This window comes from Thunnus thynnus, chromosome 21 (genome assembly GCF_963924715.1).
Source record: "Thunnus thynnus chromosome 21, fThuThy2.1, whole genome shotgun sequence".
In the NCBI taxonomy this organism is placed as follows: domain Eukaryota; kingdom Metazoa; phylum Chordata; class Actinopteri; order Scombriformes; family Scombridae; genus Thunnus; species Thunnus thynnus.
In genome coordinates, this window is record NC_089537.1 from 18,175,946 (window position 1) to 18,202,756 (window position 26,811).

Sequence of the window (26,811 nt, forward strand, 5' to 3'; positions counted from 1 at the left end):
CAGTTTGCCTCGGTTGCCACCAATACACTGCTGCTGCTCTTAAGATCTATAAAAAGTCACAAATAACCATAGAATAAACCAGGACAGTAACAGACAAAACTAAACACAAAAACACTTAAAATGTCCTTATTTAAAATGACAACTTAAACTGTCCGGTCAAACGAGACCCTCCCCTGGGGTCTAGGCTTATGGCGCTGGTCCAACACGGCCCATATGCAGCAAGAGCCCGTGGGGGAATTGTCGGTCCAGCACCGGAACAGCGGAGCGGCTGACAGCGTGTCAGACGCTCCAACATAAAGCTGGGAAGCGGCAAGGCACTCCTAGTGTTCCCCAGTCCCTGACTAAACTCAGCCCTACCACAGGAACATCTCCCCCTGTCCTATCTGCCTTCGCCGCCGGCAGCCCTAGACGGCTACGAACGGCACCCGCCCCCCTACCGTGAGTGCAGTATCAGTAGCTTCGCCGGGCAAACTACCTGCGACATACATGCTCCGCTCCCCAGGACTCGCTCCCGCTCTCTCGACAGCCCCTTTACCAGTTCGCCACCTCCACAATCAAGGCCAGCTGAGAACAATCGGCTCACCGAGTCTTTGTCAGCGGCAACAGTCCAGATCAGGTGAAACCCATAGTCTTTAATTTATTGTCAACACCGTCGCAGAATATTACAACCCAACTTCACTACAATATCATTCAGGTGTCACTGAATGTATCCGGGATTTCGCAGAAACATTAGTACTGATGTTCTGTTTTTAGCTCACAGCTGCTGTGTGTCACATTCTTTCCTTTGACCTTATTAAACACCTATAGCATCACACAGCCACAGAAACGATATGTGCGTCTTTAAATTGAGGGAGTGATGTGCGCATTTACGCACGTAGCACAGCAGCAGTAACTTCATTGAAAGGATAAGTCAGGATCTGACGGTAATTAATGTTCTGTGCTCTGCTACACATCAACACCATTGACTTTATATAAAGAGGTCAGCTGTTACACACAGATTCCAGGTTTATATGTTGGAATTGTTTGTAATAAAGAAGCCCTTATGGTGAAAAAAACAGTCCTGTGTAAAACGATAAGGAGCCGCGTTGGTGCGGGCGTGTTGTTTGAAGAGTCGGTGAGACAATGAACTATGATCCAGCAGTCCGGTTGGAATAATAGATTATTGCATTTAAAGGCTGGTCAGAAAAACACTTCAGCGGTAATATTCACAATTCTGGAAAATTATCACGCTGCAACCATGTTTATTAGTGCGCACGTGTGGAGTGCGTCTGTGTCCGCAGAAACACACACGCACACGGAAACTTTTTGCCCCCCGCACTTCTGTAAGGTAGTTGTTTTTTGAGCGCTCCCTTGACGCAGGTGGTGCGTTCAGTTCACCGGATTTCCGCAACTGCTGCAGGTATGGGAGTAGTTTCTGTGCTGGTCCTGTGCTGTCCTCGCCTCCCTCAGAGATGACCCTCTCACGGACTGGTGTCAGTAGGTTCACTCCTCTCTCGCTCCGCAATTTTATTATGTTGCGTGTAGTAAATGGGTGTTTTGTTTCTAGGTCCCTGAGTGTAGTAGCCAGCTTAGGCACCATAAACTCTCACCTCCCCTGAGCTTTCAGACGCTACCTGATTGGTATGTATATGACCAGGGAAGAGGTTTGTAAAAAAAAAAAAAAAAGCCACCCCGGAGAGAGCCTAGTGTGACGGGTCGTGTCTTTCTGTGGACGTATGGTGGATGTATCCCTGATGTCCAGGGGTGGAGCAGCGATTTTAAAAGTGTGGAGGTTCTAGGGGTGGGACATGAGCATGGCAACCAACTCCCCCCCCCCCCCCCCCCCCCCCAACAACAAGTGTAACAACTCAGCAGAATGTATTTAGGGTCTCATAGCAGTTTACTACTTACATCCAGTTGTTTGTATGAATTGCTATACTGGAGCATAGCTATCCTTATTATATTTAAGATAATCACAGAGTATCTTTATTCTACTTCCTTACATACCTTATAGACATGAAATGAAAGGAAACTTACACTTCCATTACAATGAAATGGATACTTATAGATGCAAAACAAATTGAACCCTGGTAACAAATCAGTAAGAGTCATTTCTGACCAGTACATATTGTACATATTCTTGCTGAAGTCCACCCAGCCTGGTGGCTAATTAGCGATTAGCTTAACTCACGATTAGTGATTAGCATGCTAATAAACATTAATTTGGTTAAGACTTTACCATTAAGCAACACATTGCCATAAGACAGATAGATGTTACACATCTGAAAATATGAATGCTCACCTTTGTCTATAACTATTTAAAAACGACAACAGAAGTAACTAAAAACCAAATTTGCCACCTGGCTTACATTTAGGATAGCCTACTTCATTTATGTTCAATAATGTTAGCTGAACTGACACATTACATAACAAGACAAAGTTACAAAAGCATTATGTTTCTGTGAAAGTGCGGGTGTTACCTCAACACCCTCGGCTGCGACGCCCATGGGAATAACTCGATTCCTCAGCTCCTCGGACTGCTCGTTGGCTCCACTCCCTCACCTGGACGTCCTCTGGTCGTCTGGAAGAGAACGGCGCTCTAGGGAGCTGGGGAGCATCACCCCGCCCATGGTCCCTTTTCGCCGTGGTGAGGCAGCTCGGGCCTTCTCCCTCTCTCTCCCCACTTCCCCCATGGTACGCCCCTAGGTACGCAAAGGGGAAAGAAAGATACTCACATTGCCATCGGCACAGCCGCCCACACCTGGCTTTTACCGCGACCGCAGGCAGGGTTGACTGCTGCTCCCCCTCCTCAGCCTTCCGCCGTAGTCCCTCCAGACTCGTGCTTTCCCGTCTTCCACTCCCGCTTCCTTCCTTCCTTCACTCCTCCGGCAGCAATGATGACTCTTATCTGTGCTCCCGCCCCGCTGATTACCTCCTTACAAGTGTGTTCAGTTTTACTGATGGCATGTAGCCATGTGGAAATCAACACAAACTACACACACTAAAATTCAAAACAATACATGCAAAAAAAGTTAGAAAACCATAATAAAATTTATATAAATAATCATAACTAAACCAAGACAAAACAAGCAAACATAGGTTGTAATGCATGCAACTCAAAACACGACAACCCAAAATATAACTGCAATAATAAAATAAAGTCAATAACAGGTCACAATCTCACATCTAGCTAGTTTTATTTATTTTGGTAGTAGTCATTTTTGTTTTAATTTAATATTTCATTATGTATCACAGGACTGTGGGTCTTGGTCAGTATTTAGCAGTTTCACTTGGAAGCTGCTGCTGCAATTCTGGCCATCTGACCGACTGATATTGTTTGGGAGAGTGTTTCTTTAGTCTAGATTTGTTTGTTCATTTTTTTTATTTTTCTTTCCTTTCCTTTTGTTACACCACTGGCAGGAGGCCTTTTTTCTATAGCTGTTGATAACTAGTGTTAAGTGTTTCAACATCAGGGCAACTGCATGGTGTTTTTGTTTGTTTGTTTGGTTGAACACTTTACTGATTTTGTATTCCTTTTTATTTTTCAGAAGCTGAGCGCCCACGGTGGTGGGGTTGGTGTTTGTAGGTGGCGGTTCCTCCTTTCCTGTGTGCTATGTTCAACTGAGCAATTCCCCTGCCCCCCTTTTAATACATGTTTGGATGGTATGCTTAATTATTCTTTTTTTTTTCACCAATTTTTGCTATTGTTAAAAATAAAGATTTATTGATGGATGTAACCATGTGTCTTGCCTCGTAGTATAACGAACCTGATTGCCTTATTGGTACTGGTCTGAGGTAACATTTGTCCCTGGGTAAAACCCCCAGGGTGGTGTAGTTGGATTCCTTTGATTACACTGGTTAGTGCCCTATATACTATTCTCTTGCCACAATATGAAACTGGACCAATGTAGGGAAGAAATTATATCAATTACTTCCTTGTGTTTTACAGAACTGAATTTATAGTGAAAAGGTCTGAATCACCAGCAACAGGAAAAGGTTTTGGGTGTGATTCTCACAGAAACCATCTGCTCTAATAATGTATGCTGACATCAAATGACAGAAAGTAGAAAAGCCTACTTTTCTACTCCTCTAATTATTTCATTTAATTTACACATCATTGATTGTATTTGCTTAATTCAACAACAAATTCACTGATTACTGTAGTATTATAGACCATGTTGACTGTTAGTTTTACCAATGAGTACTAAACACAAATTATAGCTGAGGCTGATGGGATGGGTGAGTTCTGCAGGTATTTTGTTATAAACCAAAGTACAGGACGAAATGAAACTTTGGCCTGATGATGGCACTGGATGAAAAGTCAGTGGATCACCAAAGTTATTATCACACTTCATCCTGAGAGGGGACATGAATGTCATTTACATCATCATTTGTGTTTGAGCACATACACAAAGGTTATGATAGCTGTGTAGCTAACTGTTAATTTAATGTGTCATCCAGCATAATGGTGGCTCTGTAACAATTATATTTTGAAACAACTCACAAACTAACTTGTGTCACTTATTCAATGATAACAATTAGAATAACACATATAAAAACATGTGAAGTGAAAGAAGCATCTTCATCACTGAGGTTCTCTCATCAGTCCAGTAATGAAGAGCAGCAGCAGCAACACTGGAAACTAGAGTATATATGTAATACATGAAGTCAATATTTCCATCTGTTCAAATACTCACAGGATGTGAGCAGTGAGGGTGAGAACTGTTTGTATTTGTCAGATATTTATATCACTCAGGTCAGCTGATCTTCAGCTTTACAATAAAACCAAATGGACTTGCTCTGTAGGTCTTAAATTAGAAGCTAAAAAGGGAAGTTGGTATGTTTCATTACAGCTCTGCTTAATAAACTGTGAAGGATTTTCACTTGAAATCAGTCAAAGGATCTTACTGCTGCTCTGTTTTTGATGTGAGCTTGTTGGGTAAGACCTTAACTTTTTAATCCAGAGTTATATTATTCTGTTACTCCTTGTGAACTGAAGTGGAAAATATTTGATATATCTTATTTGTTGAGCTTTAGTTTAGCAGAAATGGCACCTCATAGATTAGAGGATATTGTAACATTTTACCATTAACAGATACCATAATCTCACTACTTTGGTATTATTTAGAATTTACATTAAATATCAGATTTCATAGTATAGTTGTACAGATTTACATCCCTGGTTTGAATGTGTGAATTTGAGGATAATTTGCTTTAAAATAAATTTTATATAAAATGGTTAAAAGAAGAAAATATTCCTGCATTGTTGTGTTTGTAAATCCAGGTGATGAGATTCATGGCAGCCCTGTCTACAAAGATGTTGACAGACAACATGTTACTGAGTGTCTTCTTTCTTACAGGTGAGCTGTTTGTTCACTCAGTTTTATTTGGAGACATTAACTCAAATCATTTACACTCTGAAACAAAGCAGAAAGACCAGAAACTTCTTACAACTGTTCACATCCTGACTGCAACATCAAATTTTAAAACTGTTAACAGGACAGGAAAACATGCAAACTGAACTGTATTTATTGCATCATGAACCATCTCATCATGGAGATTTTTCAACTTTATGTTAATCGTGACTCTGATCTCACAGGTGCTTTGGCTGCTAGTTCTGATGATTCACACCTCTTCATTACTGCACCGCTGGAGATAGAAGCACTGAGTGGATCTTGTTTGCAAATCCCGTGTAACTTTAGTGGTCGACCGAGACAAGAATTTGACAGCAGGAGAACAACCTTTGGAGTGTGGATTAGAAATGACCACAGATTTAAAAGCTATCCAAGAAATGTGATTTTCAACAGTAGTAAGACAGTTAACACCTATCCAATGAACATTACTGGAAACCTGAGTCAGAAAAACTGCACCACTCTGTTTTCCAGTTTAAACACAACATATACAGACAAATACTACTTCAGAATTGAGAACGGGCCATTCAAGGAAACAGCTGTTTGTGATCCTGTTCAAATAACAGTCAAAGGTAAGAGAGTTTTCTTTTTTTCAGTCATATTGTTGTTTAGAATAAAAAGGAAATCAGTTGCAGCTTTGGTCTGAGCAGCAAACACCATGGCCCTAACCTTTACTGTGAAATTAAATATCTGATGTAGACTACAAAGAAAACTCAGCTGTGGTGAAATGTGAGAGAAACCAGCCTGTGAACACATAGTCATTGGTTTGAATGTCCTGACTCACAGTTGAATAATACCTGAATATTCATACATTTAATCAGTATCAAGTTATTTCAAATCCTCCATATTCATTGATGGACAAAGTCTAAATGAATCAGTCTTAGTTTGTTTAAGACACTGATTTTGACAGTTACTGTCTCAATAAATGCTCACAATACTCAACAACCTCTGACAGTTTCATGTCCCATGATGTGTTTTTTTACAAATGGATGAAAATTAGCTGTAAAATAACTAACACTGACATGTAGTGTAAAGTCTGTCTTTGATTTTAAACCACAGATTCTCCTCCAAGCCCCAAAATTGAAATCTCAGGTGAGCTGAAGGAGAAGGAGTCTGTCACTATAACCTGCTCAGCTTTCACTCCCTGTCCACACTCCCCTCCTAAACTCACCTGGAATCTCCAACAAGACGCTCACAACAAAATAGAGGAAAACGCAGATCGAACCTTTACGACTAAAATCCAGACGACCATCACTCTGTCTGACAAGCACAACGGATACAACATCACCTGTTCTTCCAGCTACTCTGTGAATGAAGGACAAAATGCTAAGTCGGCAAAGGAAAAAGTGACTCTCAGTGTTTCATGTAAGGCAACCAGAGTTTGTTATTGGATCCTGTCAAAACATGATGATTCATGGGATGTCAGCTGATTTTTAAGGAATAAAAATAATCACATTTTCCTCAGATGCTCCCAAAGACACCTCAGCGAGGATCAGTCCACCAGGTTCGGTGTCACCAGGTAGCTGGGTGAACCTGACCTGCTCCAGCAGAGCCAAACCTGCTGCCAACTTCAACTGGTTCAACATCAGCAAAGATGGACCCATGAAAGTATCTGAAGGAGACTTTTACAGCTTCAATGTGACAGATGGAGGAGTTTATCACTGTGTGGCCACAAATGATCTTGGTAATCAGACGTCAGAGATCCATCTGACTATTAAAGGTAAATGCAGGACTGTACTGAATCCACTCTAATGTGGGACTTCAGAAGTGGTTGCACCAGCTATGATATGTCCACATTCACCCTTTGTTTTTGTTTAGTCACTTATATTGCTTTTGTGTCTATGAGCAGGACCAGATTCTCATGGATCTTTTCAGCAGTGGGCGGTTCTTGGAGGAATCATTGGGATCATCGTACTCATCTGCCTGGTTGTCTGTGTGTGGTGAGTATCACACATTAAAGCAGCTAACATGATTCAGTTTCTGGCTGAAATTTCAGCTGCAGCCACATTCAAGATGAAGGCGCAGATGTGTGATCTAGCAGATCTTAACCTGTTTATCTCTTGTGGCACTTTTGACTTCATTAAATTATATTATTTATTTATTATATAATTAAAGTTTATTATTGAACTTCATCATATAATATGATACACTGACTCTCATTGTACAGACACCTGAAAGAAGAAGCTATGATACTGTGTAGACATGTTCTCATTGCCCCTTAATAATAACAATCCTACCAAAAAGAGTTATTATAACTAAAGTTCAGGAACAAGACCATGACCCACTCTCTCACTAATCCAAATCACCTGTGCACTCATATATAGGTGTGTCTAACCCTGGGTCATGATGTTCACTCTTCTGGACCCACTCCATTTCCTCCTATTCCTATTGCTCCGCACATCTTTAATACCATGCCCATACCTGCTCTTTCTGTGGCAGCGCCCATGCCAAGTCCAGTTGTATAATAGGAAGTGAGATTCTGTCTCCACTTCTCTTGAGGTTGAAAATGTCAACACAACCTGCCTTCCCTGTTCTGCCTGTAACAGCATGTTTCTATGGCCAGGCTTGTCCACTCAGTCTGTACATTGTCAATATTTTCCTTTATCAGTCATGGTAGTCAGGTACTCTGCCACCATGTACTCTCTGTTTAGGGTCAAATAGAATTCTAATTTTCTTTGTGATTTGGTAGTTTCATTCCAATGATTGATATAGTTTTCTCTTGTTTTGAGATTATTTGGTTGGGCCAGATTATTTTTGGTGTTATTTTGGTGTGTGTGGGCAGTGCTTCAGCAGCAGCAAGCAGAGGGGACTCTGATCCATTTTCATCCACTATCCAAATGTACCCGAGTGATATAAACTTCTTCATCAAACTGCTTTCAGGAGCTCCAGCCCCTTCGATTTCTCACCCACACGTCATGTTAATCAAAGGCTTAAGAAAGACAGAACCTCTGCTCGCAACAAAACATCTACCCCTGATAGCAGACCTCCTCACCTGTTGTATCCAAACCCTCCGTGCAGGATGCTCGTTCCCATCGATTAACTCAACACTTGAATCTATGTTCCTCCTAGCATTCTCAGTTTATTTTACAATGCTCAGAATCCACCACCACCTCATCCACCTACAACCTACGACATCCTCAGATTTAACCTCAAATGAAGCAAAACAAACCAGCTCTGCATTTCTCACCCCATTTTCCTCTTCTGTTTAAACTCTTATCTGAGCCCTTTCGAACCCATTCATACTTACGTAAACCAGAGACTAACCCACCATGCTTCTCCTCAAGACCCACTCTTAACCACCGAATCCAGCAGCGTAGCCACACACTTCTGGTTCCACCACCATCTCTGCTAAGTTCTGTCCAAGTCAGGAATTTCATTATCCTCTGGTCACTCCTTCCGAGTAGGAGTCGCTTCAACCGCTTCCAGACAAGGAATCCTGGACCACACAATCAAAATTCTCGGCTGCCGGTCTTCCCAAGCCTACCATAGCTATATCCATAGCCACCTCAGCAACATCCAAAGAGTCCATTCTCACCTAGTCCCGTGAAGTTAACTTATATAATACATCATATATAATACCAGTGTACTCAGTTAGGAGCAGGTTTGGTTATTAGCAATAATTAATAGTTAATTAATAGTTATAAAATGATTATTAATTATTAAAAATCAATGAGAGAGGAAGGAGGAGGAACAAGATGGCGGACCTGAACCATGTGGTGTTATGTCATGTGAGATTTCTGGTCAAGATGGTGGGTGTGACTGTGAGATTTGAACAGAGACAATGGTTTATGGCATCTGCCAGCTCAACAGGTGTCTCTAACAATGAGATAACTTGGGGACAGGGCTAAGCTCTGGTACAGAGTTATCTGCTCACCACGTGTGTGTGCCTGTAGGAGCGTGTATGTGTGTAGTTAGTAAGAGGGAAAGGAGGTGGAAGCACCGAAGAACAAAAGATTTCAGCAATTGTGAGGAGAAGTGGTATTTGCTTTTATTTACACAGAGACGTGGCATGAAAACATACTTATTTGATGGCCATGGTCTGATTTCAACAAATAAAATGCAACCCACAGTCTCACACATGATGGTGAGCTAACACAAAGCAGTCCAAGCAGTTAGATAGACACAAATCAGTTTAGTGTGGTTAACACAACCAGACAAGCAGCAAACAACAACACTACTTCAGTATCATCAGCAGCAATAACGGGACTCAGTCCATTTAACTTCACAACAAACAACAGCAATAAAGCTGAAAATAACACACTTTATTCACCTATCTTTCCCCAGACTTAAGCCTCTTACTTCGCTTTAAGGAAGCAAGAAGGGTGTGTTTCAGTCTGTCTTTTGCAAGTTTCCAGAGTTTGAAAGGAAACACCTTGCACTCTTTATTTGGAAGATCTTGGCTCCAAACAGAAAAGATCTTTATATACAGTCTGAGGGTATAACATGCAACAAGGATCCTGTGGCCGGGAGTCAAACCACGGATGTTGTGATTGCGTGGTACGCACCTCAACCATTAGGCCATCTAGGGCCTCAGATTTTGTTTTTATTTAGCACGTGTAAAAATGTAGAAAAAACTGACATTTATTTGTTGAATTTATGAATAGCTCGCCACACCATTGTTTTTACTTTGTAAAGTCTATAAAGTTTTTAATCTTCAAGTGGATTATGCTTTGGATCCCATCACAGCTCCCACTATTTTATCATCACTTAAAAAAAAAAACATAAACAGCTATTTCATAGCTCATACACTATGTCAACAAAGTAATTACTCCACATTTAAAACATATTTAAATAGATCATGATCATAAAATGATTGCAACATAAGCACTATTACTCCATTTTCCCCACTGTTCCTGTCTTGTTATCCAATAATTATTTTGCTGTACTGAAAAAATTCTTACAGTTTAATTTGTCAAGTAAGTTTAAAACACAAATTTGTTTCCCCTTCATTATCTACTCTGGTCTTCTTCACTTGTATTTACAGACAGTAATTATTTAATTCATATACTGTTTACTAAACAATTGGTAAATATTGGCTGTAATTTCAAGTGTTACCAAAATGTTTCTACATTCTACATTATTATATCTACATTATTTCCTTTATTTTACAGCATTCTTGTGTATTTGAAGTGTTTCCGGTCGACAAATCCAACTCCACAACAAACTCAGGTGGGAAAATTCTGAACTTTGAAAACACAACAAATGTGACAAAACATCATGTTAGCAACCTGCTGTGGTAGAAGATTATGAGTATTCACTCTCCAAGACTGAACAACACACAAAAGAATGGACAATTGATCTTTTAGCTCTTTTATGACACAATATAAGATGTTTTGTTGCTGCATACAGTGACAGCAGATTGTTCTGATCTTATCTGCTTTATATAAGTGAGAGCCAAGTCAGAGGTTGAATGAATCATTTTCCAAATCTAGATGAACGTCCCCCTCCAACTCCTCATAATTTTTCCTGTTTGGTAAATTTTTTGCAGAGTCAAACAGGTGGAGGCGGAGAAGACATCCATTATGGAGAGATTGACTTCTCCAGACTGGAACCTGAACCGTCCTCTGACTCAGTGCAGGACATCAGACAGCAGCAGGATACAGTGTATGCACAGGTCAATGTGTCTGAGCCAACAAACAGATTAACACAGACTGCTGATGGCCCAAAGGTCCTGTATGCTCAAGTGAAGAAAAACTGAGAGTTGTTTTATTGTTAAAAGAAAGACATTTGAGAAGAATTTATATCAAATGTTTATTTATTTTTATCTATACACAATGTTCTTTTTAGTCAGTTAATATAGAAAAAGACACTGGAGCCTGGACAGAAAAACATTATTGTCACTGTTTACTGATCAAAGACAGGAAGCTCAAAACTTTCACATCCTGCCACTGCAACTGCAACAGCTGCTGTTGTCTTTGAGCGCTAAACACAAATTACAGCTGAGGCTGATGGGATGGGTGAGTTCTGCAGGTATTTTGTTATAAACCAAAGTACAGGACGAAATGAAACTTTGACCTGATGATGGCACTAGATGAAAAGTCAGTGGATCACCAAAGTTACTATTACACTTCATCCTGAGAGGGGACATGAATGTCATTTACATCATCATTTGTGTTTGAGCACATACACAAAGGTTATGATAGCTGTGTAGCTAACTGCTGATTTAATGTGTCATCCAGCATAATGGTGGCTCTGTAAAAATTATATTTTGAGAGAACTCACAAACTAACTTGTGTCACTTATTCAATGATAAAAATTGTAATAACACAAATAAACACGTGAAGTGAAAGAAGCATTTTTCAGCAATATTTTATTCTGGTCAAATGGGTTAAAATACTCACAGGATGTGAACTGTTTGTACTTGTAAAATATTATTTTTTTCAAATTTGATGAGCAGATAAACCCCTGAAATGCACCATCTCATTTTCAAAGGGGACTTCAGGCTCAAACATGAACGTTAACAAACGTTTAAACAAAAAACAACAACAACAACAACAAAAAAACACATATACAAAAAAGGTTAAACAATTCAAGGACACAAAACATTCAATATGGTTACATCAACAAAGACATTTACACACACATATTTACATCACTCAGGTCAGCTGATCTTCAGCTTTACAACAAACCAAATGGACTTGCTCTGTAGGTCTTAAAACACGGGAAGTCAACTCACTTTAAAATTGCAAAAGCTAAAAAGGGAAGTTGATGTGTTACACAACAGTTCAGCTTAATAAATTGAACAATTTTCACTTGAAATCACCAGTCAAAGGATCTTACTGCTGCTCTGTTTTTGATGTGAGCTTGATGGGTAAGACCTTCTTAACTTTTTAACCCAGAGAATTATATTATTCTGTTACTCCTCGTGAAACTGAAGTGGAAAATAGTTTTTCCATATATATTCCATAATTTTTTTATTTAGCAGAAATGGCACCTAAGAAATGGTATTTCACTGCAACATTTTACCATTAACAGATACCATAATTTCACCAGTTTTGTATTATGTAGAATTTACATTAAATATAAGATTTCATGTTGTAGTTGTACAGATTTACATCCCTGGTTTGAATGTGTGAATTTTAAGAGACGAATTGGTTTTAATATAATGAATAAAAACTCCATAAAATGATTAAAAGAAGAAAATATTCCTGCATTTTTATGTTTGTAAATCCAGGTGATGAGATTCATGGCAGCCCTGTCTACAAAGATGTTGACAGACAACATGTTACTGAGTGTCTTCTTTCTTACAGGTGAGCTGTTTGTTCACTCAGTTTTATTTTGAGACATTAACTCAAATCATTTACACTCTGAAACAAAGCAGAAAGACCAGAAACTTCTCACAACTGTTCACATCCTGACTGCAACGTCAAGTTTTAAAACTGTTAACAGGACAAGAAAACATGCAACATACAGCTGCTGAACTGTATTTATTGTATCACGAACCATCTCATCATGGAGATTTTTCTACTTTATGTTAATCGTGACTCTGATCTCACAGGTGCTTTGGCTGCTTGTCCTGATGATTCAGGCCTCTTCATTACTGCACCGCTGGAGATAAAAGCACTGAGTGGATCTTGTTTGCAAATCCCGTGTAACTTTGGTGCTGCACCGGGACAAACATTTGATGGCAGCAGAACAACCTTTGGAGTGTGGATTAAAAATGACCACAGATTTAAAAGCTATCCAAGAAATGTGATTTTCAACAGTAGTCAGACAGTTAACACCTATCCAATGAACATTACTGGAAACCTGAGTCAGAAAAACTGCACCACTCTGTTTTCCAGTTTAAACACAACATATACAGACAAATACTACTTCAGAATTGAGAACGGGCCATTCAAGGAAACAGCTTTTTGTGATCCTGTTCAAATAACAGTCAAAGGTAAGAGAGTTTTCTTTTTTTCAGTCATATTGTTGTTTAAAATTTAAAAAAAGGAAATCAGTCATGTATCGAGTTATTTCCACTCCTCCATATTCATTGAGGGACAAAGTTTAAGTGAATTAGTCATAATTTGCTTAAATTGCTGATTCTGACAGTAACTATCTCATTGAATGCTCACAATGCTCAATGTGGTTTTTACAAATGGGTAAAAATTGGAGGGAAACATTCAATTTAGTTTCAGTTTAGCTGTAAAATAAATAACACTGACATTAACTGGTCCAAACTGTAATTTACAAGCAGTTGCAATACAATATTCTTAATGTTGGCCTTCAAAAACACCTTCTGACCTACATCTGTAACATTTACTGTATTCTTTAATGTAAAGTCTGTGTTTGATTTAAACCACAGATTCTCCTCCGAGCCCCAGAATTGAAATCTCAGGTGAGCTGAAGGAGAAGGAGTCTGTCACTATAACCTGCTCAGCTTTCACTCCCTGTCCACACTCCCCTCCTAAACTCACCTGGAATCTCCAACAAGACGCTCACAACAAAATAGAGGAAAATGCAAATCGAACCTTTACGACTAAAATCCAGACGACCATCACTCTGTCTGACAAGCACGACGGATACAACATCACCTGTTCTTCCAGCTACTCTGTGAATGAAGGACAAAATGCTAAGTCAGCAGAGGGAAAAGTGACTCTCAGTGTTTCATGTAAGGCAACCAGAGTTTGTTATTGGATCCTGTCAAAACATGATGATTCATGGGATGTCAGCTGATTTTTAATGAATAAAAATAATCACATTTTCTTCAGATGCTCCCAAAGACACCTCAGTGAGGATCAGTCCATCAGGTTCGGTGTCACCAGGTAGCTGGGTGAACCTGACCTGCTCCAGCAGAGCCAAACCTGCTGCCAACTTCACCTGGTTCAACATCAGCAAAGATGGACCCATGAAAGTATCTGAAGGAGACTTTTACAGCTTCAATGTGACAGATGGAGGAGTTTATCACTGTGTGGCCACAAATGATCTTGGTAATCAGACGTCAGAGATCCATCTGACTATTAAAGGTAAATGCAGGACTGTACTGAATCCACTCTAATGTGGGACTCCAGAAGTGGTTGCACCAGCTATGATATGTCCACATTCACCCTTTGTTTTTGTTTAGTCACTTATATTGCTTTTGTGTCTATGAGCAGGACCAGATTCTCATGGATCTTTTCAGCGGTGGGCGGTTCTTGGAGGAATCATTGGGATCATCGTACTCATCTGCCTGGTTGTCTGTGTGTGGTGAGTATCACACATTAAAGCAGCTAATATGACTCAGTTTCTGGCTGAAATTTCAGCTGCAGCCACATTCCAAATGAAGATTTTGTGATCTGTCAGGTCTTAACCTGTTTATCTCTTGTGGCACCTTTGATTTAGTAAAAAAAAAAACTTAAAACTTATTATAAACTTCACCATACAATATGATACAATGACTCTCATTGTACAGGCAACCAAAAGAGGAAGGTATGAAACTGTAGATACAGAAAGTGAAAAGTGGAAAGAAAAAAGTGGAAAGAGTTCTCATTGCCCCTTAATAATAACAATCCTACCAGACACAAAAATCACATCACTTAAAGTCTTCCTCTCCTCAAAAATGTGTTTCTCTTCTTGTTACTTCAGTTGGATGTTTTAGCTTCACTGTGCAGAATGAACCAGTTAAAAGTTTGGACACACATTTCCCTTCACTTGAATGACTGGTGCTGTATGTACAGAGTTTGACACTTTCAACTCCTCAAGTTTCTCTGTGCTATCCTTAAAGTGTGTATCTACGAGCATGAATGGTGACATCACAACTAGATCGGAGCCAATCATGGTCCAGTAAACAACTTACACAAGTGTGATCAGGAGACTTGAAGCCTCCAGTGCTGAGAATGAACTTTACAGTGAAGCAGGAAACATCTTGTGTTCAGCAGTTAAACTTCTGAAATGAAAAATATATATTTGCATATTTATAGATTCTGGATGTAATGAAGAATAAGGAGTATATGTCATTTTAAGGATCTTAATTAGGTAATTGAACTTTTGGATTTGGAAAATCATATTAGACATATTAGACAAAGAAGAAGTTGTGTATTCAGTTACTTTTTACTCAATAGAGGTCACTGTAGACCACAGGATGTTGTGCTGCATGTTTGGAAAGAAACTGAGAAAAGAGGAAGTAGTGAAGTACCAGAGTGAAGTGTCTCACTCTCTTTCCTTGATGTTTAGATTACTTGGGCCTATAACAGAAGAGTATTATTATATATCTTAAAACACATCTGGTGGGGTGGGGGGGGGGGGGGTGTCTTTTGTCTTTAATTGACTGTCAGTGGAGAGAGATGGAGAGAGAAATAGGGGCATGATCAGGCGGTATCTTGAGGCTGAAGCCAATGGTTAAGTACCTGGCTCCAACTGCCTCCCATTCAAAAAACATCAACTTCTCTCTGGAAATACTAAGTCAATCATTTTTTATCAAGTCGTTATGGTCTCAATCTTTAAATTCAGATCCTCTAATAAGTGTGCTGGTGGTCATTTTGGAAATTATTGCTCCATCAATAAGATTTGAAGACTTACAGTAGCTTTGATGTCTGCTGTGTGATTGACAGTTTATTCACCTGCTGCTCTCCCTGGCTCTGGGACTCGCTCTGAATCGGACTATAGTTGCAATATTTCAGTAAATTTAATGTTTCTTGATCATGATGTCCTGTTAACACAATTTGGCAGAAGTAACTTACATTAGCCCAGGGGTACCCAGTGTGTTCCCAGAAAGCAAGCGTTAGCTTGGGCCTGAGGTAGCGGGGCGTGTTTCCAGAGTTTGAAAGGAAACACCTTGCACTCTTTATTTGGAAGATCTTGGCTCCAAACAGAAAAGATCTTTATATACAGTCTGAAGGTATAACAACAAGGATCCTGTGGCCGGGAGTCAAACCACAGATGTTGTGGTTGCGTGGTACGCACCTCAACCATTAGGCCATCTAGGGCCTCAGATTTTGTTTTTTATTTAGCACGTGTAAAAATGTAGGAAAAACTGACATTTATTTGTTGAATCTATGAATAGCTCGCCACACTATTGTTTTTACTTTGTAAAGTCTATAAAGTTTTTAATCTTCAGGTGGATTATGCTTTGGATCCCATCACAGCTCCCACTATTTTATCATCACTTTAAAAAAAAACATAAACAGCTATTTCATAGCTCATACACTATGTCAACAAAGTAATTACTCCACATTTAAAACATATTTAAATAGATCATGATCATAAAATGATTGCAACATAAGCACTATTACTCCATTTTCCCCACTGTTCCTGTCTTGTTATCCAATAATTATTTTGCTGTACCTAAAAAATTCTTACAGTTTAATTTGTCAAGTAAGTTTAAAACACAAATTTGTTTCCCCTTCATTATCTAACCTCTGGTCTTCTTCACTTGTATTTACAGACAGTACATATTAAATTCATATACTGTTTACTAAACAATTGGTAAATATTGGCTGTAATTTCAAGTGTTACCAAAATGTTTCTACATTCTACATTATTATATCTACATTATTTCCTTTATTTTACAGCATTCTTGTGTATTTGAAGTGGTACCGGTCGACAAATCCAACTCCACAACAAACTCAGGTGGGAAAATTCTGAACTTTGAAAACACAACAAATCTGACAAAACATCATGTTAGCAACCTGCTGTGGTAGAAGATTATGAGTATTCACTCTCCAAGACTGAACAACACACAAAAGAATGGACAATTGATCTTTTAGCTCTTTTGTGACACAATATAAGATGTTTTGTTGCTGCAAACAGTGACAGCAGATTGTTCTGATCTTATCTGCTTTATATAAGTGAGAGCCAAGTCAGAGGTTGAATGAATCATTTTCCAAATCCAGATGAAGGTCCCCCTCCATCTCCTCATAACTTTTCTTCTTTGGTGAATTTTTTGCAGAGTCAAACAGGTGAGGAGCCAGCCAGTAAAATAGAAAAAGAAAAAGAAAAGGAAGGAAGAGAAGACATCCATTATCGAGAGATTGACTTCTTCAGACTGGAACCTGAACCGTCCTGTGACTCAGTGCAGGACATCAGACAGCAGCAGGATATGATGTATGCACAGGTCAAAGCGTCCGAGCCATCAAACAGATTAACACAGACTGCTGATGGCCCAAAGGTCCTGTATGCTCAAATGAAGAAAAACTGAGAGTTGTTTTATTGTTAAAAGAAAGACATTTGAGAAGAATTTATATCAAATGTTTCTTTATGTTTATCTATACACAATGTTCTTTTTAGTCAGTTAATATAGAAAAAGACACTGGAGCCTGGACAGAAAAACATTATTGTCACTGTTTACTGATCAAAGACAGCAAGCTCAAAACTTCCACTCCCAAAGCTCTAAATGGAGAACGAGACTAAAAGACACCAGAAGCAGGTCTGCACACACATTAACACTGTAGTACAAGATTATGTTTAATTTGAAATGTTTGTGTCTAAGTTTGCAAAAGTGAAGATTAAAATATTTTTATGCATTCAACAATTGTCCTGAATTGCACTGAAATGAAAACCCATACATATGAAACTAGACCAGTGCAGTGAAGAAATGATATCAACTACTTCCTTGTGTTTTACGGAACTGAATTTATAGTGAAAAGGTCTGAATCACCAGTAACAGGAAAAAGCTTTGGGTGTGATCCTCACAGAAACCGTCTGCTCTAATAATGTATGCTGACATCAAATGACAGAAAGTAGAAAAGCCTACTTTTCTACTCCTCTAATTATTTCATTTAATTTACACATCATTGATTGTATTTGCTTAATTCAACAACAAATTCACTGATTACTGTAGTATTGAAGACCATGTTGACTGTTAGTTTTACCAATGAGTACTAAACACAAATTACAGCTGAGGCTGATGGGATGGGTGAGTTCTGCAGGTATTTTGTTATAAATCAAAGTACAGAACGAAATGAAACTTTGACCTGATGACGGCACTGAATGAAAAGTCAGTGGTTCACCAAAGTTATTATTACACTTCATCCTGAGAGGGGACATGAATGTCATTTACATCATCATTTGTGTTTGAGCACATACACAAAGGTTATGATAGCTGTGTAGCTAACTGCTGATTTAATGTGTCATCCAGCATAATGGTGGCTCTGTAAAAATTATATTTTGAGAGAACTCACAAACTAACTTGTGTCACTTATTCAACGATAAAAAATTGTAATAAAACAAAAACATGTGAAGTGAAAGAAGCATTTTCATCAATATTTTAATCTGTTAAAATTATTTAAAATACTCACAGGACGTGAACTGTTTGTACTTGTAAAATATTATTTTTTTCAAAATGTAATAAGCACATAAATCCCTTGAGATGTACCATCTCGTTTTTCAGGTGGTCCTCAGGCTCAAAACATGAACATTTACAAACATTTAAACAAAAAACAACAAAAAAATAAAAAATACATATACAGAGTAGATTAAACAACCCAGCGATACAAAACAATCAACATAGTAACATCAACAAAGACATTTACACACACATATTTACATCACTCAGGTCAGCTGATCTTCAGCTTTACAACAAACCAAATGGACTTGCTCTGTAGGTCTTAAAACACGGGAAGTCAACTCACTTTAAAATTGCAAAAGCTAAAAAGGGAAGTCGGTCAGTTGGTCTGTTGCATTACAGCTCAGCTTAATAAACTGAAAGATTTCACTTGAAATCACCAGTCAAAGGATCTTACTGCTGCTCTGTTTTTGATGTGAGCTTGATGGGTAAGACCTTCTTAACTTTTTAACCCAGAGAATTATATTATTCTGTTACTCCTCGTGAAATTGAAGTGGAAAATAGTTTTTCCATATATATTCCATAATTTTTTTATTTAGCAGAAATGGCACCTAAGAAATGGTATTTCACTGCAACATTTTACCATTAACAGATACCATAATCTCACCAGTTTTGTATTATGTAGAATTTACATTAAATATAAGATTTCATGTTGTAGTTGTACAGATTTACATCCCTGGTTTGAATGTGTGAATTTTAAGAGACGAATTGGTTTTAATATAATGAATAAAAACTCCATAAAATGATTAAAAGAAGAAAATATTCCTGCATTTTTATGTTTGTAAATCCAGGTGATGAGATTCATGGCAGCCCTGTCTACAAAGATGTTGACAGACAACATGTTACTGAGTGTCTTCTTTCTTACAGGTGAGCTGTTTGTTCACTCAGTTTTATTTTGAGACATTAACTCAAATCATTTACACTCTGAAACAAAGCAGAAAGACCAGAAACTTCTTACAACTGTTCACATCCTGACTGCAACGTCAAATGTTTTATTTTAAAACTGTTAACAGGACAAGAAAACATGCAACATTCAGCTGCTGAACTGTATTTATTGTATCATGAACCATCTCATCATGGAGATTTTTCTACTTTATGTTAATCATGACTCTGATCTCACAGGTGCTTTGGCTGCTTGTCCTGATGATTCAGGCCTCTTCATTATTGCACCGCTGGAGATGGAAGCACTGAGTGGATCTTGTTTGCAAATCCCGTGTAACTTTGGTGCTGCACCGGGAAAAACATTTGATGGCAGCAGAACAACCTTTGGAGTGTGGATTAAAAATGACCACAGATTTAAAAGCTATCCAAGAAATGTGATTTTCAACAGTAGTCAGACAGTTAACACCTATCCAATGAACATTACTGGAAACCTGAGTCAGAAAAACTGCACCACTCTGTTTTCCAGTTTAAACACAACATATACAGACAGATACTACTTCAGAATTGAGAACGGACCATTCAGCGAAACAGCTTTTTGTGATCCTGTTCAAATAACAGTCAAAGGTAAGAGAGTTTTCTTTTTTTCAGTCATATTGTTGTTTAGAATAAAAAGGAAATCAGTTGCAGCTTTGGTCTGAACAGCAAACACCATGGCCCTAACCTTTACTGTGAAATTAAATATCTGATGTAGACTACAAAGAAAACTCAGCTGTGGTGAAATGTGAGAGAAACCAGCCTGTGAACACATAGTCATTGGTTTGAATGTCCTGACTCACAGTTGAATAATACCTGAATATTTATACATTTAATCAGTATCAATTTATTTTCACTCCTCCATATTCATTGAGGGACAAAGTTTAAATTAGTCTTAGTTTGCTTAAATTGCTGATTCTGACAGTTACTGTCTCAATGAATGCTCACAATACTCAACAACCTCTGACAGTTTCATGTCCCATGATGTGGTTTTTACAAATTGATGAAAATTAGGGTGAAACATTTTAGTTTCAGTTTCACTGTAAAATAACTAACACTGACATTAACTGGTCCAAACTTTCCAAACAGTTGCAATACAATAGTGTCAATGTTGTCGTGGTTCTATCCCAGTCTTGCTACACTGTATGTTCCTCCACCAGTCCACCCGGTGCTCTTAGACCTTTTCCCCATTTGTTGAACTGGAGTGAGTGGCAGTTGGTCAGTAGGATGCAGCAATCTATACACCAGTCACTTCATTCCACGTCTTCTGTATTTACATTCAGGGCATTTAGCAGACCTTCTTATCCAGAGACTGACAGGTGTTTGTTCAATGGCTGAACTCTGTTTAACTCATCCTCAACACATTATGAAAAGAAGAGTTTGTTAACATTTGTTTCTGTATATTTGAATAATTTGCATTTACAGCCTTTGTGTGCCATGTGAGAAGAACTACATCATTATGAAATTAATTAATTGTAAATAAGAGATTGCTGGTTACAGTGTAATTCTGTATTTGAGTGTATTCATGTATATTCTTAGATGGCCTTATTGGATAAGAGAATTGTGTTTTTGGTTTTCTGTTTGCCCTGAGTTTTTCCTCCTGTGCCCCCAACCTACTTCTCTTGCCACATCTCCCTTCATACCTACCCTGCATCAGTCTCGTTAGCCCTGCCTTGCTCCCTGTGTCTTCCCCAGCATATCAGCTCCCAGCCTTCCCTTGTGTCTTGCCACCTGTTTCTTGTTGTTTCATTAGTTCAGTTTGTATTTAAGTCCTGGTTTTCAGTTCAGTCTTGTTATGTTTTGTTCTACTTTGCCTGCTACATTTGGATTAAAGTATCTGCTGCCTCATGCGTCCTGCATTTGGGACAATCTCCTGCTACTCCCTTTAAAAGTGTTGACAGTCAAAAACACCTTCGGACCTAAATTTATAACATTTACTGTATTCTTTAATATAAAGTCTGTGTTTGATTTAAACCACAGATTCTCCTCCGAGCCCCAGAATTGAAATCTCAGGTGAGCTGAAGGAGAAGGAGTCTGTCACTATAACCTGCTCAGCTTTCACTCCCTGTCCACACTCCCCTCCTAAACTCACCTGGAATCTCCAACAAGACGCTCACAACAAAATAGAGGAAAATGCAAATCGAACCTTCACGACTAAAATCCAGACGACCATCACTCTGTCTGACAAGCACGACGGATACAACATCACCTGTTCTTCCAGCTACTCTGTGAATGAAGGACAAAATGCTAAGTCAGCAGAGGAAAAACTGACTCTCAGTGTTTCATGTAAGGCAACCAGAGTTTGTTATTGGATCCTGTCAAAACATGATGATTTATGGGATGTCAGCTGATTTTGTTGCAGTTTTAGAGAAAATTAATATTTCAAACATTGTGGTTTACTTATAACATTGCCTTTGGCCTCAAAGAATCTTCTTTTATGATGTTATATTCTTTTTCCACTTCACAAATCTTTTCTCTATTCAAAAATGTCTTACGTCAAATCTTCCAGATTCTCCCAAGGACACTGCGGTGGTCATCAGTCCCACTAGTCCAGGGTCAGTTGGCAGCATGGTGAACATGACTTGCTTCTGCAGAGCAAACCCTCCTGTTGTTAACTTTACCTGGATGATGATCAATGATGGCAGATTGGAGCTGATCAAATATGATCAGCAGGTTTACAGCTTTAATGTGACCAGCAGTGATCGAGACAGGTTGTACTATTGTGGATGTCAAAATTCAGTGGATATACAATTCTCATCTGGATATGAGTTCATATTTGAAGGTAACAGACAAGTGAGGGTTTGTAACGTTTATGATCAATAATATTTTCTATCAAGGACAATGTGACCATGGTGTCGTGTTACAGGAGATGAACAGTCTGGGAAATTGGTTGATGTCCACATTATACTGAAGACTGTGGGAATTGTGATACTGGTCAGTACAGTGATCATCTTTGAGTGGTGAGGCAAACTTTTTGATACTTTGCAACTACAGACAAATTTGTATGATGTTAAATGTGGTTTGGATGTTTGAGATAGATCATTATTATCACAATATAAACAAAAAACTTCTTTCTGTCTCCTTTGTTCCCAGGTGGTTCAGAACAAGACGCTCCACCAATCCAGTGAAGGTAATAAAAATTAATTATATGCTTGACTTTCAAAAATCCATCTTAAAATGTTTCCCAGTTGACTGACCACAGCTACAGTATGTTGCCTGTGAGATCTACTCAGTAAACATTGTGTTTATCTTATCCTGTCCTACTTCTGAGTACAAGTGTTGTTTTAATAAACCATTACAGTAACTCACAAATGTTATGCTAACATACTAAACTAAGATGGTGAACATGGTGAACATTATACCTTCTAAACATCAGCATCATCACGGTGAGCATGTTAACATGCTGATGTCAGCTTAAAGCACGGTCAAAGTACAGCCTCACAGAGCAGCTCGCATGGCTGTAGACTCTTAGTCTTGTTGTCCTAAACTAGCATCACAGTTTATCTTTGTCACATTAATCTGCTGAATCAAAGGTGATCTTACAGTCAACACTTTGTTACATGAACAGGCAGGAAATTAGAGTTGGAGCTTTTGTGTTGACTCATTTGGTCCTGTGTGAGACTTATTGATCAACCAGCTAATTAACTGATTTGGATTTTTTCACTGATGATAAAACTCTTTCAGCTGCAGTAAATTCACTACAAATCACTAAGACCACTGTCTCTGTGCTGTTTCATTTCTACAGGACACAGTAGAAGCAGTCTTTGTCAACGGGGTGATGGAGTTGTCATCATGAGCCATGAGGAGAGGAAGACCACATGTTCATTATCAGTAGAATTACATGATATCCAGTATTGTCTATTCTGTATTACATGCTTATTCATCATTTGCATTTGTTAGTGTTCCACTTACAAGAAGACAGATAACTGCTTTCTCCATGGCAGTAAATATGAAATAGTCTTACTTTGTATAAGCTTTGAAAGATGAACAAGATGATCCCAGACTTCATCAGCATGTGAAGGTGGTTTTGTTTCTGCAGTGCATTTCTTCTTTTTTCTTCTGAGAGTCATTCATGGCACCAGTAGTTTTTCTTTTGTTTTTAAGATGTCAAAAAGATAATTAAACCATGTTATTAATACAATTAATTAGTAATGAAATGAAATGACTGTTAATATTAGAACTTTCAGATTTCTTGCCAAGACGGTTTTTCATGTTTCATGTGTGTTTAGGAGTAAAGCATTTTTATCACTTATTCTGTCATTTCAATCAGGAGAGACTCAATTTCTTTACGAAAGTAAGTGACATTTATTGAACAAGCATGATAGATTCTGATGTCACCGGATATGAAAGGGGGAGATGAATGCAAGAGTAGAATAGGATAACCCCCCAATGGAGTCTATACAGTGGTGGTGGTGATGGATAGGTGTAGATTTTGGCGGTGTAGGTAGTGGTTTTTGTTAAACTCGGGCCTGGTGCTGAAGTAATGGAGTGGAGAAGGCACGATGGTGATCTGGGATGAAGAGGAGAGGAGTGAGCTTCCAGGACACGGCTGTGGAGGCGGATGAGGCGGAGGAGTGTCGCGATGATTGCTCTGGAAACAGATTTTAAAGTTTGGCCACTGAGCCGTGATTGGTGGTTAGAGATTGTGGAGTAATCTGATTTGATAACTAGGAGTGACGCCCTAAACAGCTGATGTGAAAGCAGGAGGAGCAGGGGAGAGAGAGAGGAGTGGGAAATGAATGACTGGTTAAAGATAGTCTTCCTGCCTGAATTTACGCTAAACTCCATTTGTTTTAGCTCATTTACACAAAGGTTGATGATAGCTGCAGATGACGGATTTTTTAATGTCACATTTACAGCACAGAAGTAAGCCACTGTGGTTACTGTGTGCAAAAAACATTGTTATGATTTCAGCTGATTAATTGTGTCATTATTGTGATTCATGTGATATATTCTATACATATCAATAATAAAGAAGATTAAAAATACAGGCTTGCAATGAGTTGAGTTACATGTATTGAGTGAATTTGTCATTTGATTACTTGAATTTTCACAATATCTGACTCCCTTCCTCACAGGATATCAGTTGCATGTAATCTCTTTGAATATAGTGTTTTAATCTCTGAGATCAGATGATATCCAGAAGCTTTTTAACCAAAAAAGGTGAACTGAGAGAGGTTTATCTGAAGAGGGAAGTTGATACATCTCTGATTACAATTCTACAAAAGTCACAAATTGCCTCACTTCACTTCAAAATAACGAAATTAGATGTTTCCCCTCATTGTTTAGTGGTGGACTCATTTGATGAGGAGAACTTTACTTCTTGGCTCCTTTACTGTAAAACAAAATGTCTAAGACGAACCTATGATCAGATGGTCATTTTCAATGTCCTGAATATCTGTCTTTGTATTTCTTTTTTTTTTTGCAATACTATTAAAAAGCATACCTGGTCATATGACCAGACTTGAAATAGGAAAATCAAAGTGACCGTCTTCTACTCCTTCATATGTTTTATCAATAAATAACAAAATCATCACAAATCCCCAGATTTTCTTTACAGTTTTACAACAACAAGGTCAGATTTGATATTGAGAATGCCTGTGAAGGTTCTCAGTCATCCAGGTCATGGTATATCCAAAAACCTTGAGTTAAGAGCAAATGGGCATGTAGATTCTCTGAGAATTTTTGCCTCTAATCCAAAAGGCGTCCTCAGTTCTGAGAGTTGGCAGAACTTCAGTTTTTCAACCTTTTGCTATTACAGATATTGGAGATTTTCTGTTGCTATGTCCAATAATAGCAGTTATTCTGATGATCATCACTTTATTACATCAGTCTAACAGGTGAAGAGCTGGCTCTTTAACAACCAATCAGAATAACAGAAGAAGAAGAAATCCATTACTGAGAGATCAACTCCAAACGTATAGTACTGTGCAAAAGTTTTAGGCACCCTAGATGTTTAGATTCTTATCCATTATGCAATACCATCAGGGAGGTGTCTGATCGGTTCCAAATTTATTCATGACATGACAATGACCCCAAGCATACAGCTAGAGTCATTAAGAACTATTTTCAGCAACAAGAAGATTGATGAGTCCTGCAACGGATGGTATGGTATGGCCCCCACAGAGCCCTGATCTCAACATCATGGAGTCAATCTGGGATTGCTTGAAGAAGCACCTGAGACGGCCTAAATAATAAATCCACAGAAGAACATTCTTTCTCCAGGATGGTTACAACAACCTACCTGCAAATTACCATGAAAAACTGTGTTAAAATGTACCGAGGAGAACTGCTGCTGTTTTAAAGGCAAAGCTGCTCACAGCAAATATTGATTTCATTTAGGTTTCTGCTGTTTACTCAACTTTGTAAGAAGTTAATTGATAAATTAAAACAATTTATAGAAATATTTTTGTAAGCATTCTCACTTTACTTTTAGTGCCTAAAACTTTTGCACAGTACTGTAAATACAAATTTAAATAGAACAGTGTGGAAAAAAATTATATATATATATTACTTGCTTGTGTCTTACAGTACTGAAACAGGACAGTCTTGACATAAGCAAGAAATAGAAAGAAATCCATAATTCATATTCACATTCAGTTATGGGAAGTCACTGTCAGCCTGCAAACAACAGACGGAACGACTGAGAGCTGCTGATGCATCTGGAGGTGAAGTCAGAGTTTCTCTGTTTGAAGTTTAACAGTAATCAAGTCAGAAATGAATGTAACTCCTCTATGAAAGTTTGACTTCAATAATCAGGTCATGTTCAAATGGACTGGCCCTCTGACAGAAAATGAAAAGGAAAGGCAAAAGAGGCTTTATCACCAATTTCTGCAAAAGCAATGCTGTAGGCTGGGCAGGAGGAAGAGATGGAGAAGGAGAGACTGGAAGGAGAGACAGAATGATAAACTTAGAGAGGAAAGAGATCAGGAAATCAGAGAAGAAGTGAGATGGAGAAGAACTGAATGTGAGGGATGAGGAACTGAGTGAGAAAGATGAAACAGAAGAAGAATGAGAGGGACAGAAGCTGATGGGGAGAGATAAAGACTGAAAGACAGTTTACACCTCGTGGTGTGTTTTCTCTCTGTTTACATCATTTCCAGAACAAAGACACACTCAGTAAAATAGTTTTTGGCTATTTTCTGTCACCATTTACCTGCAGAAGTGATAAATACATTTCTCCGTTGCCACCCCATGTAAAACTTTCTAGATCTGCCACTTCTGATTACTGTACTACTGTATTTGCGGGCCTCACTTATT

The 26,811-nt window shown here is 38.5% G+C and overlaps 2 protein-coding genes across 7 annotated transcripts; both read left to right on the plus strand.

Moving 5' to 3' along the window:
* The first annotated feature begins 4,532 nt into the window (after window positions 1-4,532).
* Window positions 4,533-17,920, plus strand: LOC137173695 (sialic acid-binding Ig-like lectin 12). Of its 5 annotated transcripts, XR_010925228.1 has the most exons (9): window positions 4,658-4,918; window positions 5,264-5,339; window positions 5,579-5,962; window positions 6,450-6,755; window positions 6,856-7,110; window positions 7,237-7,330; window positions 10,502-10,559; window positions 10,879-12,640; window positions 12,889-12,961. XR_010925228.1 is itself a non-coding variant. In XM_067578669.1 (8 exons), exons 2-8 carry the CDS (start codon window positions 5,267-5,269, stop codon window positions 17,488-17,490), a joined length of 1,419 nt encoding a protein of 472 aa, XP_067434770.1. In that variant the 5' UTR covers window positions 4,533-4,918; window positions 5,264-5,266; the 3' UTR covers window positions 17,491-17,920. The 5 variants fall into 5 exon arrangements, 4 of the variants coding, with proteins under 4 accessions (XP_067434770.1, XP_067434773.1, XP_067434772.1 ...); XM_067578669.1 differs by lacking the exons at window positions 10,879-12,640; window positions 12,889-12,961 and adding an exon at window positions 17,242-17,920 and having other exon boundaries at window positions 4,533-4,918; XM_067578671.1 differs by lacking the exons at window positions 10,879-12,640; window positions 12,889-12,961 and adding an exon at window positions 17,242-17,906 and having other exon boundaries at window positions 4,659-4,918; window positions 7,240-7,330.
* Window positions 17,921-18,995: 1,075 nt separating this feature from the next.
* On the plus strand, window positions 18,996-25,119 carry LOC137173700 (myelin-associated glycoprotein-like). 2 transcript variants are annotated; one of them, XM_067578683.1, is made up of 8 exons: window positions 18,996-19,064; window positions 19,428-19,503; window positions 19,759-20,142; window positions 21,532-21,837; window positions 22,061-22,333; window positions 22,418-22,511; window positions 22,645-22,681; window positions 23,304-25,119. In XM_067578683.1, the coding sequence occupies exons 2-8, from the start codon at window positions 19,431-19,433 to the stop codon at window positions 23,304-23,306; spliced, it is 1,170 nt and encodes a 389-aa protein (XP_067434784.1). In that variant the 5' UTR covers window positions 18,996-19,064; window positions 19,428-19,430; the 3' UTR covers window positions 23,307-25,119. The 2 variants fall into 2 exon arrangements, with proteins under 2 accessions (XP_067434784.1, XP_067434783.1); XM_067578682.1 differs by having other exon boundaries at window positions 23,297-25,106.
* The last annotated feature ends 1,692 nt before the right edge of the window (window positions 25,120-26,811 follow it).